At 41.7% G+C, this 20334-nt stretch overlaps 1 protein-coding gene across 9 annotated transcripts in view; it reads left to right on the top strand.

The window, feature by feature from the left end:
• Positions 1-20334, top strand: part of Atg13 (autophagy related 13) — a 61950-nt gene that overhangs the window by 8252 nt on the left and 33364 nt on the right. For all 9 annotated transcript variants that reach the window (XM_045133338.1, XM_045133329.1, XM_045133324.1 and 6 more), the window contains 3 exons: positions 15080-15161; positions 17134-17214; positions 17950-18069. In XM_045133338.1, coding sequence (XP_044989273.1) covers positions 15093-15161; positions 17134-17214; positions 17950-18069 — 270 coding nt within the window. In that variant the 5' untranslated portion in view covers positions 15080-15092. The remainder of the gene's footprint in view (positions 1-15079; positions 15162-17133; positions 17215-17949; positions 18070-20334) is intronic.

The following is a 20334-nucleotide window of genomic DNA, read 5'->3' as shown; positions in this document are numbered from 1 at the left end:
GATCACCACACTTGGCTTTTCTGTTTTTCTTTTAAACTTTTTTTAAAAATGTATTTCATTTTTATTTATTTGACAGAGACAAAGAAGCAGAGAAAGATAGAGTGAGAGAGAAAGAGAGTGGGTGTGTCAGAGACTCCAGCCTTTGCAAACTGCAAGCATCACCCTGTGCATCTGGATTATGTGGGTCCTGGGGACTCAAACCTGGGTCCTTTGGCTTTGCAGGCAAGCAACCTAACTGCTATGCCATTCCAGCCCTCTGTTTTTCTTTTAAACTGACTGGGTGACCACAATCTTTCTGTCTCTGCTTCATTGAGTACCGATGTTACTGGTATGCATGGCCATGACTGCCTTTTACATGGGTCTGGGAATTGAACTCAAGTCCTCTTGCTCATACAACATGTGCTATTACTCATGAAGCTATTTTCCTAGCCTCCTAACTCCTTTTTTGTTTTTTTCCAAACAGGGTCTCACTTTAGCCCAGGCTAACCTGGCACTCATTTTGTAGTGCCAGGCTGGACTCAGACACAGCAATCTTCCTACCTCTGCCTCCCAAGTGATGAGATTAAAGGCATGTGCCAACACACCTGGCTTAATACATCTGTTATCATTGTGCAGTTTGAAGTGTTGACAAATTCATTATTCTTATAGTCACCACCTCAATTAAAGAAATTGAGCATGACCCTATCTCAAAAAAAAAAAAATAAGGAAATTTCTATTAGTCTTTACACTCCTCTTAACTTTTTGTTGCATTTCTATCTCCCACTCCCACATAGTGCCTGCTATCACTTGCAAGTACCTTTTCCTTTTCTTGAAAATCACCTAAATGCAGTCATACTGAATGTATATATTTTTTAAGGCAGAGTGTCTCATTCTATCTTAGGCTGACCTTGAACTTACTTTGTAGTTCCAGGCTGCCTCAAACTCACAGTGATCCTTCTACTTCTTCCTCTCAAGTGCTGAGATTAAAGGTGTGCACCACCATGAGTGGCATATTCTAATTTTATTTTATTTTATTTATTTTTTTTTTTTGAGGTAGGGTCTTATGCTATCTCAGGCTGATTTGGAGCTCATTCCGTTGTCCCTGAATTCAGGCTGATCTTCCTACCTTTGCCTCTCTAGTGCCTGGATTAAATGTATACACTAGCATGCCTGGCAATAAAAATCTTTTTAGGCCCGGAGAGATGGCTTAGCAGTTAAGGCACTTGCCTGCAAAGCCTAATGATCCAGATTCAATTCCCCAGTACCTACGTAAGCCAAATGCAGTGGGGCATGCTTCTAGAGTTCATTTGTAGCAGCTGGAAGCCCTAGTGGGCCCATGCTCATATTCCCTGTCTCTTCTCTGCTTGCAAATAAATAAAAATATTAATATTTTTCTTTCTGTTTTTCAAGATAGGGTTTCACTGTAGTTCAGGCTGACCTGGAATTCATGATGTAGTCTCAGGGTGGCCTTGAACTTACAGCAGTCATCCTACCTCTGCCTCCAGAGTGCTGGGAGTAAAAGCATGTGTGACCAGGTCCAACAAAAAATATTTTGAAACCATCAATATTCAGAAGGAAATTTGTTGGAAAGAATCAGAATTATTCATGAACCAGCAATCTTGAGAAAATAGGAGGGGCTACTGCCTCAGACTTCTGTTTTAGGGACTCAGTTACAAAGGGTATTTATAGGGAGAAAAAGAAAGAGTAGAGACAAAAGGCTACTTGTTTAACAGGAATGTGGTCATCCTGGCCATTTATTTGTTCATATTTAGCAGCTAACTTTTAGCCCTGTTTGTGCAGTTTCTCTTTAGCAAAAGGTTTAGGGAGGGAAAGAAGGGCAAAGGGATGGGGAAGGAAGGGACAACTCACAAGGAGTGGCCCAATTATAGTAGCGAATCTGAAGCTTATAATAGAATGATGCCAGCTAACCTCTTTTTTTTTTTTTGAGTTAGGCTCTCACTCAAGCCCAAGCTGACCTGGCATTTACTCTGTAGTCCTAGGCTGGCCTTGAACTCACAGGTATCCTCCTACCTCTGCCTCCCAAGTGCTGGGATTAAAAGGCATGCACTACAAGGCTCAGCCTCAACTAACAATTTGATACTATTTTGGTTTCTCAAAGTGGCCTCCTTTTAGGAAAAGCAGCACTTTCAGTACTTGACACTTCTATCTATTTGGCAGTCTCAGGTCTCAATGAATTGGAATTATACTATATTATCTCTCTCTCTCTCTTTCTCTTTGTGAGGCAAAGTTTTATTGGGTAAAAAGAAAGAAAAAGAAGAAAGCTGGTGCATCAGGTCTGCATCCCAGAGGTCTCAGGATGCAGCTTTGAACTGTGCCAGCTTTTATTGGAAATAACCACATAATGTTTATAGCAAAAACAGGATGGGGAGTTAAACCACAAAATTACATACTGTTAAACAAAGGGGGGACTCTTACAAGAAGTCACAAGGTTACATAGGCCACATGGGGCAAGAACATTCTGTGCTGTGTAATCACAAACACATTTAGAAACAGAAACAGGGAGGGATCATCTCATTCCTTAGGTAACAGTAAATACCTGCATTGCATAGAGGGATCATCCTTTCACATTCTATTTTTCATTTCCCCCTCTGATATGACACTAAGTCAAATTCTTGACTCATGAAGAACAGTGTCTGGGGTGTTTTCATCTAAGGGGGTGTATTGCATCCACAATACCATGAGTTTAACAGAATTTATTCTATTCTTTGTATATCTACTTAGAGCATTAATAATGCAAGGTCCTATGGTAAAGCCTAAGAGCAGTAGTTTCAGGGACCAGCAATGAAGAGACAAGGGAAGTTAGCCATGGAAACCAATTAAACATAGACTGAAACCAATTACTAGTGGCTTGTCTCTGAAGTTCTCTTTATTTGAGATTCTCTCTAACTGACTGACACTGACTGATTGGCATAAAAGCAACAAGTTTTTTTTTTTTTTTTTTTTTTGGTTTTTCGAGGTAGGGTCTCACTCTAGCCCAGGCTGACCTGGAATTCACTATGGAGTCTCAGGGTGGCCTTGAACTCACAGCGATCCTCCTACCTCTGCCTCCCAAGTGCTGGGATTAAAGGCGTGCGCCACCACGCCCGGCAAAAGCAACAAGTTTTACCGAAAGCCATACTTAGGCCTCTTTGTTTCATAAAAAGAGTAACCCTCTTCTGTTTTGTCCCCTCCACTTTCATGGCCGTTGGAGTGGTTAGGGTGACCTGGTGGGGGCCCTTCCAGTATCCCAATGCAGTATCTCTTGATCCAAACTGTTAACTGTCTCTTAAAACAAGTTGTTCTGTAGCCAAGCGTGGTGGCGCATGCCTTTAATCTCAGCACCCAGAGGTAGGAGGATCACATGAGTTTGAGGCCACCCTGAGACTAAGTGAATTCTGGGTCACCTCAAAAAACCAAAGGGGAGCCGGGCATGGTGGCGCACGCCTTTAATCCCAGCGCTTGGGAGGCAGAAGTAGGAGGATTGCCGTGAGTTCAAGGCCACCCTGGGACTCCATAGTGAATTCCAGGTCAGCCTGGGCCAAAGTGAGACCCTACTTCGAAAAACCAAAAAAAAAAAACAAAACAAAACACCAACACCCTCCCCCCAAAAAAAACCCCAACAACAATGGCAAAACACGAGTGCTTCTAAAAACCTTGATGAGGGGCTTGAGAGATGGCTCAGTGGCAAAGGTCCTTACCATTCAAGCTAGAATATCTGAGTTTGATCTCTAGACCCCATGTAAAAAGCTAGAGACCATCTGGGCCCAGCACTCAGGAGGCTGAGGTAGGAGGATCACTGTGAGTTCAAGGCTACTCTGAGACTGCATAGTGAATTCCAGGCCAGCCTGGACTAGCCTGAGACCCTACTTTGAAAAAACAAACAAAAAACAACAACAAAAAAGCAGACTTAAACAATAGCAAAGCAAGAAACTTTGTCTCAACTTGAAGAGGAATAGGTGTAGACCAACCCAAAAGTTGTTCTCTGACCTCCACATGTGTGCATGGTATGCACCTGGCCTTTCAAAAACATGAACAAGGACTGGAGAGATGGCTTAGTGGTTAAGGCAAATGCCTGCAAAGCCAAAGGACCTAGGTTTGATTCCCCAGGACCCACATAAACCAGGTACACAAGGTGACACATGCCTTTGTGTATCTGGCTTTACGTGGATACTAGGGCATCAAACCTGGGACCTTAGGCTTCATAGGCAAGTGCCTTAACCGCTAAGCCATCTCCCAGCCCCAAGGTTTTTATGTTTATTTATTTAGGCTTGTTCATGTTTTTTAAAATATTTTGTTTTTATTTATTTATTTGAGAGAGAGAAAGACACAGGGAGAGAGGGAGAGAAAGAAGGGCCTCCAGCCACTGCAAACAAACTCCAGACACATGCGTCACCTTGTGCATCTGGCTTATGTGGGTCTTGGGGAATCGAACCCGGGTCTTTTGGCTTTGCAGGCAAACACCTTAACTGCTAAGCCATCTCTCTAACCCTGCCTTACTTTTTAAAACATATTTTATTTTGTTATTTTATTTTTTTTTTTGTTTTTTCGAGGTAGGGTCTCACACTAGCCCAGGCTGACCTGGAATTCACTTTGTAGTCTCAGGGTGGCCTCAAACTCAGGGTAATCCTCCTACCTCTGCCTCCTGAGTGCTGGGATTAAAGGCATGCTAAAAATATGTTTTTAGGGACAGGTGTGGTAGCACATACCTTTAATCCCAGCACTTGGGAGGCAGAGGTAGGAGGATCACCCTGAGTTCAAGGCCACCCTGAGACTACATAGTGAATTCCATATCAGCCTGGGGTAGAGTGAGACTCTATCTCAAACAAACAAAAAAACCCAAAACAAACAAACAAGCAAAAAACCCCACCATTTTTATTTATTTATCTGCAAACAAAGATGTGAGAAAGAGAACTCCAGGGCCTTCAGCTGCTGCAAATGCCACATGCATGTGCCACTGTGCATCTGGTTTTATGTGTGTACTTGGAGAATCAAACCTAGGTCATTAGGCTTCCAAGTTGCTAGGCTTTGCAGGCAAGCACCTTAACTACTGAGCCGTCTCTTCAGCCCCTTGCCTTAATTTTATAGCCTAAACTTGAAGAAGGTAAAGTAAGTAACCAAGTCAGTTTTCCTGATAAGAGCTGCATTACTGTGATGTCTGGAAATGTAGCTGCGCCAAGTAGATGACTTTGCATAGCCAGATTTAATAACTGATGACAATAGTAATAAAGGACAAATAACAAGGGAAGTTCCACCGTGGAACAAGTTTCCTTTTGTGTGCCTCGTAGCACTTTAAAAAGGGGGGCTTTGCAGAGAGCAGAGGTAGAACATAATGTAACCCTAATATACATTTACATTGCAGAAGGTGAATTGAAGGCTTTGATGAGCAGGTCTGAGGCAATGTCAATTCTGCTGCTTCTGGGGAGATAATGTTTTCTCCAGGGTAACAGCACCCTTTTTGGTACAGTTGCTAGTTACATATTCTTTTAGAGCTACTGAGTGCACAGTCACAAGATATGTAAGTTTGTATTGGTAGATTTCCTTGTGGCAAGAATAAAATTCTCCTTCTGAAGGGACAAAAAACAAGGTCAGTGTAATCCTGCAGCACAGTTCTTATCTTAGATACATTTCTCTATTGCTTCACCCTTGAGGTGTTTAACCCTGTCAAATCAAAAGACAACATTCCATGAATTTAAATTCTAAATTGGTTTTATTTTTGAATCTAAAATTGGACAGCACTTCATGATAAAATACATGTCTGGATGAGCTGAGCAAATGAATATTTAGTTCTGTAGATAGAAAAGGGCTCAAGAAAGCCAGTAAACACCAAAAACACATTTGTAGCTACCTTCCCAGCCCTGTGTTACTGAAGTCATATCCAAAAATACCCCAGACCAGTGTCATATGCCTTTTCCTGTCTGTTTCTCTTAGACGTTTCATAGTTAAGGTCTTAAACATTTAAGTCTTTAATCCATTTTGAATTGATTTTTTAATATAGTGGGACATAAGCTGATTTAATTCTTCTGTATGTTTTCCCAACACTGCTTATTGAGGGTACTGGCCCTTCTTCTATGTTGGTATTTTTGGAATCTTTGTTAAAAACCAGTTGGCTGTAAATGTCTGGGTATATTTCTGGACTTTTCTTCTGTTCCTTTAGCTGTGTCTGCTCTTATGCCAGTAACTTGCTGTTTAGGTCACTATAGTTTTTATACGTGTGTATGTATATATATATTTTGAGGGTAGGGTCTCACTTTTTCCTAGGCTGGTTTGGAACTCACTTTGTAGTCCCAGGCTGGCCTTGAACTTACAGTGATCCTTCTACCTCCGGGATTAAAGGCTTGTGCTGCCAAACCCAGCTATAGTTGTATATATTTTGAAGTCAAGTAATACCTTTGTTCTTTTTGTTCAAGATTGCTTTGGCTATTTGGGAATTTTTTTTCTTTTTCTTGTTTGTTTATTTGAGAGCAAGAAAATGGGCATGCCAGGGCCTCCAGCCACTGCAAATGAACTGTAGATGTGTGCACCACCTTGTGCATCTTGCTTATGTGGGTAGTAGAGAATTGAACCTGGGTTCTTAGGCTTTGTAGGCAAGTGCCTTAACTGCTAAGCCATCTTTCTAGCCCTCCCCTTTTTTTGAGGTAGTGTCTCCTTCTAGCCCAGGATGACCTAGAATTCATTCCCAGGCTGGCCTCAAATGCATGGTGATCTTCCTATGTCTTTAATGTTCATCACAGAAATAGAAAAGAAGCCCTTAAATTTACAAAGAATCAGAAGTTATTCCCTTCCTAGGTGTGGTGGAGCAAGTCTTGGATCTAGACATGCATCATGGTGTGCACTGGCTTTTACATGGTTACTAGGGAATTGAACCTGGGCCATCAGGTTTTGCAAGCAAGTTCCTATAACTGCTCCGCCATCTCCCCAGGTTTGGTCTCACTGTAGCCCAGGCTGACCTGGAATTCACTGTGAAGTCATAAGCTGGCCTTGAATTCACAGCAATCCTTCTACCTCAGCCTCCCTTGTGCTGAAATTCAAGAAATGCACTACCACACCTGGCAGGTTTTTTAAAAATATATTTTATTATTTATTTAATTGAGAGAGAAATGCAGAAACAGATAATTGGCACACCAGGGCTTGTAGCTACTGCAGATGAATGCCAGATGCATGTGCCACCATGTGCTTCTGGTATATGTGGGTACTGGGGAATCAAACCTGGATCCTTAGGCTTCACAGGCAAGCACTTTAACTGCTAAGTCATCTCCCCAGCTCTTTAGGTAGAGGTTTCTAGAAGACTGGACACACAGAGGTTCTTGAGGAGTGGTGTGTCCAGAGAAGGCATAGAATCTCCATACCTTTTCCCCAGTACATTGTACCCTGTATCTCTTCATCCAAATCCTTTGTAATATCTCTTATAATAAATTGGTAAATGTGTTTCCAATTTTTCTGAGCTGCTCAGACAAAATAATTGAACTTGATGAGGTGTTTTTAGGAACCTCGATTTATATAACCAGTGGGTCAGAAATACAGTTAATATAACCTGAGACTTATAATTGGCATACGAAGTCAGAGGGAGGATGCAGTTTTGGGACTGAACACTCAGACTCTGGAATGTGACACTAGCTGCAAGTGTTAAACAGAATTGACTGAGGATACCCCACTGGTGCAGAATTGATTGCTTACAAGATATGTGTGGTGGTACACACCTGTAATTCCAACACTTGGGAGTTTGAAGCAGGTGGATTGCCTCAGGCTTAAGGCTATCGTGGGCTGCCATTTGAGAAGCTGTCTCAAAAAAACCCAAACAGAACAAACAAGGGTTGAGAATGTAGCTCAGTGTGGAACACTTTCTGACATGTGTGAGGAACTGGGTGCACTGCGACGACAAAACCTTAAAACAAAGAAGGGAAAGGGAGATGGCTTAGCAGTTAAAGATGCTCACTTGAAAAGCCTGCCAGCCCCGGTTCAGTTCCAAAGCAACCCACACAAAGCTGGACACAAAAAGTGGTGCATGCTTCTGGAGTTTGTTTGCAGCTGATAGAGGTCCTGGCTTTGTTTAAAAAATAAAAATAAAATAAAGAGGCCAGTTGTGGTTGCCCACTCCTTTAATCCCAGCACTTGGGATTGCCATGAGTTCAAGACCAGCCTGGAGCTACAGAGTGAGATACTGCCTCAAAAAGAAAAAAAAAAAAAAAACATATTTATTATCAGTGACCCATTGTTAACACTGCTGCCTTTACCTCTGGTAGCAATGAATGTTTTGATATGCAAAAAAATGCAATAGCTAAAACCAGAAAAGAAAGCTGGTAATGGTGCCTCATGGTATGGTCCCAGCTCTCGGAAGCTGGGGCAGGAGGATGCCAAGTTCCAGGTCATACTGGACTACCTAGCGAGTTCTAAGTCAGTTTGAGCTACAAAGTCCAGACCCTGTCTCAAAGTAAACAAACAACAAATACTTACCATAAGTAGAATTGGTTTTATTTTTTTATTTTATTTTTCTTTTTGGTGGGTGCTAAGGATTGAATCTAGCTTTTCTCAAATGCTAAGGCACTTCCTACCATTGGGCTATAACCCCAAACCCAGTAAATTTGTTATAAAAATTGTATGTTCATGAAATGAAATACTATATAGCAGTAAAAAGAGTAAGCTACCACTGTATGAACCAATAGAGATTTTTTTTTTAATATTTATTTGTTTGAGAAGGAGAGAATGGGCCACCAAGGCCTCACCACTGCATATCCATGCGCCACCTTGTGAATCTGGCTTACATGAATGCTAGGGAGTTGATCCTGTGCCCTAAGGCTTTGCAGGCAAGTGCCTTAAACACTAAACCATCTCTCTAGCCACTGTTGTTTTACTTATTTATTTATATTTATTTTTTATTGAGGTAGGGTCTTGCTGTAGCCAGGACTATGCTGTGTAGTCTCAGGGTGGCCTTGAACTCATGGCGATCCTCTTACCTCTGTCTCCAAGTTGCTGAGATTAAATGCGTGTGCCACCATGCCTAGCTATTCATTTTATTTTATTTTTTTGAGATAGGGTTTCAGTCTAGCCCAGGCTGACCTGGAATTCACTCTAGTCTCAGGGTGGCCGTGAACTCATGGTGATCCTCCTACGTCTCCCTCCCAAGTACTGGGATTAAAGGTCTGCACACCATTTCTAGCTTTTCTCAAATAAATATGAGAGAGTATGGGCATACAGGGTCTTTTGCCATTGCAAATGAATTCCAGAAATGTGCGCTACTTTTTGCCTTGGCTTTATGTGGATATTGGGAAATTGAACCCAGGCTGTCAGGCTTTGCAGTCAACTACCTTTAACTGCTTCCACATTTCCCGAGCACAATAAAAATGTTTTTATTTTTTATTTTTATTTTATTTTCAAGGTAGGGTCTCACTCTAGCTCAGGCTGACCTGGAATTCACTCTGTAGTCTCAGGGTGGCCTCAAACTCATGGCAATCCTCCTACCTCTGCCTTCCGAGTACTGAGATTAAGCCTGGCTTATCTTTATTTTTTAAAATAATTAATTTTTATTTTATTTTATTTATTTGACAGAAAAATAGAGAATGGGTGTGCCAGAGCCTCCAGCCACTGCAAACGAACTCCAGACGTGTGCACCCCCTCGTGCATCTGGCTAACGTGGGTCCTGGGGAATTGAACCTAGGTCCTTTGGCTTTGCAGGCAAACACCTTAACTGCTAAGCTGTCCCTTCAGCCCTCAGTAATTAATTTTTAAGTTTATTTATTTATCCTATTTTATTTGGATTTTCAAAACAGGGTTTCCCTCTAGCTCAAGCTGGCCTGGAATTCACTAAGTAGTCTCAGGGTGGTCTTGCACTCGTGATGATCTTCCTACCTGTACCTCCTGAGTACTGAGATTAAAGGTCCACCATGGCTGGCCAAAATTAATTAATTAATTAATTTATTTATTTACTTTACTAGAGAAAGAGAGAAAATAGGCATGTCAGGGCTTCTAGCCACCTCAAATGAATTCCAGATGTATGTGCCACCCTGTGCATCTGGCTTGCGTGGGTACTAGGGAATCAAACCTGGGTCCTTGGGCTTTGTAGGCAAGGGCCTTAATTGCTAAGCCATCTCTCCAGCCCTAAAAATATTTTTTAAAAAAGAGTACTAGACAAATTTCTCAGCAAAGCCTAACAACCCACGTTTGATTCCCCAATACCTAAGTAAAACATGATGCACAAAGTGGCACATCCATTTGGATTCATTTGCAAGAGCTAGTGGTCCTGGCATGCTCATTCTCTTTTTCTGTCTTTTTGTTTTGTTTGGTTTTTTTTCAAGGTAGGGTCTTGCTCTGAATTCATTATGTAGTCTCAGAGTAACCTCAAACTCACAGCAATCCACCTACCTGTGCCTCCTGAGTGTTGGGATTCAAGGTGTGTGTTTTCATGCCACACTTCTCTGTGTCTTTGTCTGCTTGCAAATAGATACATAAAAAAATTTTAAACTTATTTATTGGGGAGAGAGAAAGAAAGAGGCAGATAGAGAGAGATTGGGCATGCCAGGGCATTCAGCCACTGCAAATGAACTCCAGGCCTTATGCATCTATTTGCCAGAAGTTTTTTTTCCTTTTTCTTTTTCTTTTTCTTTTTTGTGTTTTTTGAGGTAGGGTCTCACTGTAGTCTTGGCTGACCTGGAATTCTGTGTGTAGTCTCTGGGTGGCCTCCAAGTCACAGCAATCCTCCTACCTCTACCCCCCGAGTACTGGGATTAAAGGCATGCGCCACCATGCCCAGCTTAACCTTGTGTATCTGGCTTACATGGGTCCTGGGGAATTGAACCTGGGTCCTTAGGCTTTGCAGGCATGCACCTTAACCACTAAGTCATCTTTCCACCGAGAACAAATTTTTTTTTAAAAAGTCAGAGCCAAGCCAGGCATGGTGGCACATGTCTTTAATCCCAGCATTTGGGAGGCAGAGATAGGTGGATCTCCGTGAATTTGAGGGCACCTTGAGACAACATAGTGAATTCCAGGTTCTCCTGGGCTAGAGTTAAACCCTATCTTGAAAAAACAAAACAAATAAATAAGTAAATAAAATCAGAGTGCTGGAGGAGATGGCTCATTGCTTAAAAGCACCTGCTGTGCAAGCCTGGCAAATGGAGTTCAATTCTCTAGCACCCAGGTAAAGTAAACACGCCTACAGCAATGAAAGGCAGGAGGATCTCAAATCTTCAGGACAAGCTAATGGCCTTTGCAGCAGCAAACAACAGACCAACAAAGTGGAAGGAAAGAACTAGCACCTGAGGTTGACCTCTGAACTCCATTCACATGCTGTGGCATGTGTATACCCAGACATACACATATATGTATATAAACACAAATAAATAAATAAAAAAACTAGTTTTTAAAAACATTAGAGTAAGGGCTAGGCGTGGTGGCGTGTACCTTTAATCCCAGCACCCAGGAGGCAGAGGTAGGAGGATTGCCTGAGTATGAGACCACCCTGAGAATACAGAGTGAATTACAGGTCAGCCTGAGTGAGACCCTACCTTGAAAAAAGAAAAAAATAATATCAGAGCAATGGTTACATTTTGGTGACTTTATTGACTAAAGGAGCTTTCTACTAGAATATTCTATAACATGATCTGTATTGTGTCTGTCTGGGTACATACACATCAAAATATAAGAATTGTGCATTCCCATCATGCAAGTTATATGTGAAAAACTTTGTTTCCTATTTCAGCTCTTCTTTTGTTTATTTCTTTCCTTAAAACCAGTTACCCTTGTTTTCCTTTAATCCCAGGGCTCAGGAGGCAGCGGTAGGAGGATCACTTTATATATAAATACAAATAAATAAATAAATTTAAATAATTTTTAAAATATCAGAGCAAGGGCCAGGCATGGTGGTGGTGCACACCTTTAATCCCAGCACCCAGGAGGCAGATGTAGGAGGATCGCCTTGAGTTTGAGGCCACCTTGAGACTACATAGTGAATTCCAGGTCAGCCTGAGCTAGAGTGAGACCCTGCCTGGAAACAAAACAAACAAGCAAACAAACAAAAAAACAGTTACTCTCTGGCTTCTCTTTTCTTAAATGAAATCCTATTAAACGTGCCTCTCAGTTATCCACTCCTACAGCCCTGGTACCCCTATATGCCCTTTCTTCAGTCAGTCTTTAAATACTGTCAGCCATTCCTTAAAATATCTCCCAGTCATACTGTTTTAATACCATGTCTGCTAGAATTTTAGTCTTGACCACAGCTGGAATCTTTGCCAAGGACCTAACTGGCATCTGTGCTTCCCATACTGCTGAATCAGTCTACATAGTATGCCCCCCCCCCCACTGCCTCAGAGCTATTGTTCTGATGAGACCACTTTTCTCATAATCCTTGAAGGAGTTTGTATCTCTGGCACATCAGACTGAAGCATTGCATTCCAGACTGGTCCAGCCCTTACCAACCATACTGCTTCCTTGTCCACTCCCAGCCCCAGTGGAAAACAAATACTGAGCATTCCTAAACCCATTTGGCTATTACTTACATGTCTTTGTCCATGCTCTTTTTTTCCTAAATATTTTATTCTTCATAACTGGCACATCTCAAACTAGTTTAAACTGCTTCACCCCGGGGAGTGGGCACTAATGTGCTTTGTGAAATCCATAAACTCTTGTGACATTATATGGGTTTCTTTTTTTCTTTTTTCTAAGGTAAGGTCTTGCTGTAGCCAAGGCTGACCTGGAATATGTAGACTTAGGGTGGCCTTGAATTCAAGGTGATCCTCCTACCTCTGCCACCCAATTGCTGGATTTAAGGCCACCATACCCGAATTTTTTAAGATTTTAATATTTTATTTTATTTTATTTTTGTTTGACAGAGAGAAAGAGGGAGAAAGAGAGGGAGAGAGTATGGGTGCACAAGGGCTCCAGCCACTGCAAACAAACTCCAGACGCATGCACCCCCTTGTGCATCTGGCTTAGTTGGTTTCTGGGGAATCGGACCTGGGTCCTTTGGATTTGCAGACAAATGTTTTAACTGCTAAGCCATCCTTCAAGCCCCTCCCTTTTTTTTTTCAGTATAAGTTTCTATATGTGTTTTCTGCAAAAAAAGGTTTTCAGGTCATAAGTTTCTCAGAATGGGTCTGGAGCTTTCAAAATTACAATATTGCAGATTAACTCATTTGTGTTGTTTTAGCAAAGTTTTATCTCATTAAAGTTTAGTCTTGGGATGGAGAAATGGCTTAGTGATTAAGGTGCTTGCCTAAGAAGCCTAAGGACCCCTGGTTGGAGGCTCTATTCCCCAGGACCCACGTTAGCCAGATGCACAAGGGGGCGTGTGGGTCTGGAGTTCATTTGCAGTGGCTGGAGGCCCTGACGCACCCATTCTCTCCTTCCCCACTCCCGCCTTTTTCTCTCTGTTTGCACTCTCAAATAAATAAATAAGTAAATAAAAATAAACAAAAAATATTTTTAAGTTTAGTCTTGGGCTAGAGGGATGGTTCAGCCATTAAGGTGCTTGCCAGCAAACCCTAAGAACCCAGGTTTGATTTCCCCAGTACCATGTAAAGTCAGATGTATTAAGTGGTACATGCTTTTGGAGTTTGTTTGCAGTGGTTAGAAGCCCTGGCATGCTTATTCTCTCTATCTGCCTTTCTCTTTTTCTCTCTCTAATAAATAAATAAAATGTTTAGTTCTAGAGCTGGGTGTGGTTGTTTACACCTTTAATCCCTCTGCTTTGAAGGCCAAGGAAGGAGGATTACTGTGAGTTCTAGGTCAAACTGGACTGTAGAGTAAATTCCAGATCAGCTTGGGTTACAGTAATACCCTGCTTCAAAAATTTAAACACACACTCGGGAGGCAGAGGTAGGAGGATCACCATGAGTTCAAGGCCACCCTGAGACTACTTAGTGAATTCCAGGTCAGCCTGGGATAGAGTGAGACCCTACCTCAAAATAAATAAATAAATAAATAAATAGGCATACATAGACACGCATACACTTCTAAATGTTTTGAGTAATGAAACAGTTTTAACATATAAGCTATGTTTCAAGCTCAGAGTTTTAGAATCAGGTAAAATGTATTAGGTTTCTAGATATAGCTGTTCATGTGGAAGTTATTTTCAAGAGACAGTATTTTTTTTTAATTTTTTTTCATACAATTTATTAACTTTTTCAAGTTTCATTTTGTTTAGAAAAAGTTACAGTAGCCAGGTGTGGTGGCGCACACCTTTGATCCCAGCACTCAGGAGGCAGAGGTAGGAGGATTGCTGTGAGTTCTAGACCAGCCTGAGAGACTGTCATTCTGGGCTAGAGCAAGACCCTACCTCAAAAAAAAAAAAAAAAATTCAAGAAGGCCTGGAGAGATTGCTTGGTGATTAATTAAGGTACTTGCCTGCAAAATGCCTAAGGACCTAGGTCTGATTCCTCAGTACCCATGTAAACCAGATGCACCAGGTGGTGCATGCATCTGGAGGTCATTTCAGTGGTTAGAGGCCCTGGTGCACCCATTCTCATTCTGTAATAATTAAAAAAAAATTGGGCTGGAGAGATGGCTTAGCGGTTAACCACTTGCCTGTGAAGCCTAAGGACCCCGGTTCGAGGCTTGGTTCCCCAGGTCCCACATTAGCCAGATGCACAAGGGGGCTCACGCATCTGGAGTTCGTTTGCAGAGGTCGGAAGCCCTGGCACGCCCATTCTCTCTCTCCCTCTATCTGTCTTTCTGTGTCTGTTGCTCTCAAATAAATAAATAAAAATTTTTTAAAAAATTAAGTTCTAAAAATTTTGTAAAATTTTATTATTTATTTGCAAGCAAAGAGGGAGAAAATGGATGTGCCAGGGCCTCTTGCCACTGCAAACAAACTCCAGACATATGTGCTACTTTGTGCATCTGGTTAGACGTAGATACTGAGGAACTGAAACTGGGCTGTTAGTTGGGCTTTACAAGCAAGTGCCTTTAGCCATTGTACCTTCTCTGCTGCCACAAGAGATAGTATCTTAAAATTTTCTGCTTTAGTATCTTAAGCTAAAAGAAATATCATCCCACCTACTTCTCATGAGTATCCTACAGCTGGTGGGCTATTATCTCTATACCTTTACATAAATCTGTATTTGAAGCTATCGGTTACATTTTCATCATGTCTTTGTTTTTTTCATTACAGATTTCTATAGGCAATGGAAACTGATCTCAGTTCCCAGGACAGAAAGGACCTGGACAAATTTATTAAATTTTTTGCCCTGAAGGTAATATGTTCATTCTCTTGAGCTGGAAACAGCTATAAATAATTTCTGCGCTTCTCCTTTTAGAGAGCCCTCTTTGGGAATGTAGCACAACAGCTTGCAGCTTGCCCATCGTAAGGGATACTTCTGTCTGCTGTAAACCAAACTGTGAAGTATGGGGGTGGAACTAAAAAGTAGCTTTGAGTTTTCTACAGCTATTTGTTCAAAAGTTATTTTTCAGGGCTGTTTGTAGAATGTCAAACTGTTATGCCAGGTTAATGGCACAGTCTGTTCTGCTGGGGTGGGAACAAAGACTGAGCTGAAATGGGCAACTTTTTGGCATCTTTCCCAAAGTTTCAACCAACACTATAATGGCCAATTGTTTTAAAGGTACTGTTATTTATTTGTAAGGAGAGAGAGAAAGAGAATGGGTATGCTAGGGCCTCCAACCACTGAAGATGAACTCCAAATGCATGCATCACTTTGTGCATCCAGCTTTGTGTGGGCACTGAGGAATTGAATGTGGGTCGTTAGGCTCTGTAGGCAAGAGCCTTAACCACTGAGCAATCTCTCCAGCCCTTAGTTGTTTTTCTTGTTGCTGTAAAGATACAAGAAACAATGTAATAGCCGGGCATGGTGGCACACGCCTTTAATCCCAGCACTCGGGAGGCAGAGGTAGGAGGATCACTGTGAGTTCAAGGCCACCCTGAGACTACAGAGTTAATTCCAGGTCAGCCTGGACCAGAGTGAGACCCTACCTCAAAAAACCAAAAATATACCCACGATGTGTTTCATTTATACCCTTAGGCACTTGTAGGTTCTCCCTGTAGCCCAGGCTGACCTGGAATTCATTATATAGTGTCATGGTGGCCTCAGACTCATGACAATCCTCCTACCTCTGCCTCCCAAGTGCTGGGATTAAAGGTGTGCGCCACCATGCTCTGCTTTCTTTTAAGGTTTGGTTTTCGAGGTAGTCTCCTTTAGCCCAGACTGACCAGGAATTCACTGTGTAGTCTCAGGGTGACCTTAGAGAAAGAGCGAGCACCAGGGCCACTAGCTGTTGCAAATGAACTCCAGATGTCATTTTGTGCATGGCTTTACATGGGTACTGGGGAATCAGACAAACCCTGAACGTTAGTTAGGCTTTGTAGGCAAGTGTTTTAACTGCTGACCTCTCCCTCCAGCCCCTCTACTACTACTACTTCCCCTCCTCCCTCCTCCCTCTTCCCTCCTCCTTTCTTCCTTGTTTTCTCTCTCTCTCTCTCTCTTTTTTTTTTTTTTTTACTAATTTCTTGAGGCAGGGTCTCATTCTAGTCCAGGCTGATCTGTAATTCACTATGTAGTCTCAGACTGGTCTCACTCAACTCACAGTAATCCTTCTACTTCTGCCTCCGGAGTGCTGGGATCAAAGACATGTGCCACCATGCCTAGCATGTCATTGGATATTTAAACCCACATTTGGACTTACTTCTTATGAACATCCTGGGCACCATGTGCATCTTTCTTCTGCCATGTGAGAATATTCCAAGCCTCAAATTAAACTTTCTCTCATTGGCTGACACCACTCTCAAGAATGATATTATTTTTGTATGTATAATGTCTTACTGTTTCCTCTTATTCTGTACTTTTCTAAAGTAGATTTATGATTTTATTTATTTATTTACTTATGTTGAGGGAGACAGAGGGAGGAGCACCTAGAATGGGTGTAGCAGGGTCTTCTGACCACTGCAAATGAACTTCAGACACATGCACCACCTTTTGTGTGCATATCGCTTATGTAGGTACTGAGGAATTCAACCTGGATCCTTAGGCTGTGCAGGCAAGTGTGTTAACTGTTAAGCCATCTTTCTAGTCCAGATGTATGATTAACTGGCATTATTTAACCCAGCATTGGCAAAATATTACTCTGGCAAGGAGCCAAGTCAATTTAGATTCCTTTTCCTTCTTTTCATTTCCTAGTGTTAGGGATCTAAACCATTTGTTTCTGTGTTTTCAGACTGTCCAGGTGATTGTTCAGGCTCGACTTGGTGAAAAGATTTGCACTCGTTCATCTTCTTCCCCAACGGGTTCAGATTGGGTAAAATTTCTATTTTTTTTTTAATTTTTTTTTAATTTTTATTTATTTATTTGAGAGCGACAGACAGAGAAAGAGGGAGGGAGGGAGGGAGGGAGGGAGGGGGAGAGAGAGAGAGAGAGAGAGAGAGAGAGAGAGAATGTGCATACCAGGGCCTCCAGCCACTGTAAACCAACTCCAGATGCATGCGGCTAACATGGGTCCTGGGGAATGGAGCCTTGAACCAGGGTCCTTAGGCTTCACAGGCAAGCACTTAACCGCTAAGCCATCTCTCCAGCCCCAAATTTCTATTCTTTGCTAATAGATATATGTACTATAATGTTTCTCATAAAGAATGACTATAAAATTCTCAAGTGCTGTACTAAGGCAGATACACTATTTATTGAATTGCTAAATCTGATATTAAAATATCTGATAAGATTTTATACATTCATTTGTAAAGGCTGTTCCTTATAAAAATTGTCTTGGATTTATTTGGTTCTTGGCTTTTCTTCTGTTCAGCTGTAAGGCTTAGTCCTGAGAAGACAAAATATATCTTGTTAGCCAGTCTTTGCAGTGGAAATTAATCTTCATCCTGATATTTGGGGTGTTAGTGCATGCTGTCTGTCTCCTATGAAGAAAGAAGCAAATTGGTGTGTTACTTAATCAGCTAAAGCAGTCGTTTCATAGATTCTACACTGTTCTGTATTCTCATAATGTTCCTTGAGAGTGTTTCACACAGACATCTCTGTTCTCTAGTTTAATTTAGCAATTAAAGATATCCCAGAGGTTACACATGAAGCAAAGAAGGCACTGTCAGGACAGCTGCCTGCTGTGGGTCGCTCTATGTGTGTGGAGATCTCACTCAAGACTTCTGAGGTAAACCTATGGTCAAAATGGTGTCCTTACTTGGTACACAGGGCTCTTTACCCTCTCATTCCTACTTATTTTTCAGCCTTATTGCTGGTCCTTGCCACTCCAAACTTACCATTTTCTGAAAAAGTTAGAGCTCTTGTTAATAGTTTTGCTGTGGCTGGGTGTGGTGGTACACACCTTTAATCCTAGCACTTGGGGGGCAGAGGTAGGAGGATCGCCGTGAATTCGAGGCCACCCTGAGTCTACCTAGTAAATTCTAGGTCAGCTTAGACTAGAGTGAGACATTACCTCAAAAAACAAAAACAAACGAACAAAAGTTTTGCTATGCTACCATTAATTAATCCCTGGGTATCATGTATTCTTGGGAAAAACCCTCAGCCCTAGGTTCATGGTATTTTGTTTCATTTTGAGACAATATCTTACTATTTATTTAGCTCAGGGTGCCCCCAAACTGATAATCCTTATTCTTGGAGGCAGGGTCTCACTCTAGCCCAGGCTGGCCTCAAACTCAGGGTGATCCTCCTACCTCACCTTTCCGGAATGCTGGAATTAAAGATGTGTGCCACCATGCTGGTGTCAGTATTCCTCCTTTCTAGGTGTTGGGATAGCCCCTCACCTTGCTTTAATCCTTACTTAGAAAGTACCTAACATAGCAAGCAGTTAGTTGTCAATACATGTTCCTGCTTGTGCTGTAACCACTTTTTTTTTTTTTTTTTTTTTTTTTGAGGTAGGGTTTCACTCTAGTCCAGGTTGACCTGGAATTCACTATGTAGTCTCAGGGTGGCCTCAAACTCACAGTGATCCTCCTTCCTCTGCCTCTTAAATGCTGGGATTAAAGGTGTGCGCCACCACACCCAGATTCTAACCACTTTTCTTAAGGTCAGTAGGTGTTTTACCTCTTAAATATCTTTATGTGCTTCTCATGTTCTTTATGAAATGAGGCAGAATATAACTAAATAAGTCTATTGTGAAGACCGCATATAGTGCCTAGGACATCATGTAGTAAGCTTTGAAAATTTGTTTGGGCTTTTAAAAAATATTTATGTTGAGAGAGAGAGAAGGAGAAAGAGGCAGATAGAGAAAGAGAATGGGCATTCCAAGGCCTTCAGCTGCTGCAAATGAACTCCAGATGCCTGTGCCACCTTGTGCATCTGGCATACGTGGGTCCTGGGGAATCAAACCTGAGTCCTTTGGCTTGGCAGGCAGTGACTTAACCTCTAAGTGATCTCTCCAGCCCTAGACTTTTATTTATTTATTTATTTATTTATTTATTTATTTATTTATTTATTTATTTATTTGAGAGCAACAGACACTGAGAGAAAGACAGATAGAGGGAGAGAGAGAGAATGGGCACGCCAGGGCTTCCAGCCTCTGCAAACGAACTCCAGGCGCGTGCGCCCCCTTGTGCATCTGGCTAACGTGGGACCTGGGGAAACCGAGCCTCGAACCGGGGTCCTTAGGCTTCATAGGCAAGCGCTTAACCGCTAAGCCATCTCTCCAGCCCTACCCCTAGACTTTTAAAAATATTTTATTTTATTTATTTTTAATTTTTTTCCCAAATTTTTATTAACAGCTTCCATTATTATAAAAAAATCCCATGGTAATACCCTCCTTCCCCCACTTTCTCCTTTGAAACTCCATTATCCATCATATCCCCTCCCCTTGTCAATCAGTCTCTCTTTTATTTTGTTGTCATGATCTTTCCTCCTCTTATGATGGTCTTGTGTAGGTAGTGTCAGGCACTCTGAGGTCATGGATACCCAGACCATTTTGTGTCTGGAGGGAGCATGTTGTAAGGAGACCTACCCTTCCTTTAGCTCTTACATTCTTTCTGCCACCTCTTCTGCATTAGACCCTGAGCCTTGGAAGGTGTGATAGAGATATTGCAGTACTGAGCACTGTGGTCACTTCTTTCCAGCACCATGATACCTTCTGAGTCATCCCAAGGTCACTGCCATCTGAAAAGAGAAGATTCTCTACCAAAAGTGAGAGTAGCATTAATATAAGGGTATGAACATTAAGAGAAGTGCTTACCGGGCAATTTGATAAGCATAGTATATACATTTAGCCAGACAACAGCAGACATTACACCCCTAGGGCTCATGACTATCCCTGTTTTATGTTTTCAGTATCAGTCATGTATTCCCTCCCATGGAGCAGGCCTCCAGTCCAATTAAATACTTTTAAATTTTAATTAATTAATTTTATTTATTTTTTTTTCTTTTGGTTTTTTGAGGTGTAGGGTCTCATTCTAGCTTAGGCTGACCT

The sequence above is a fragment of the Jaculus jaculus genome, chromosome 1 (genome assembly GCF_020740685.1).
Source record: "Jaculus jaculus isolate mJacJac1 chromosome 1, mJacJac1.mat.Y.cur, whole genome shotgun sequence".
NCBI classification, from domain to species: Eukaryota; Metazoa; Chordata; class Mammalia; order Rodentia; family Dipodidae; genus Jaculus; species Jaculus jaculus.
Note: the sequence above shows the minus strand (reverse complement) of the source record. Positions and strands in the feature narration are given on the sequence as shown.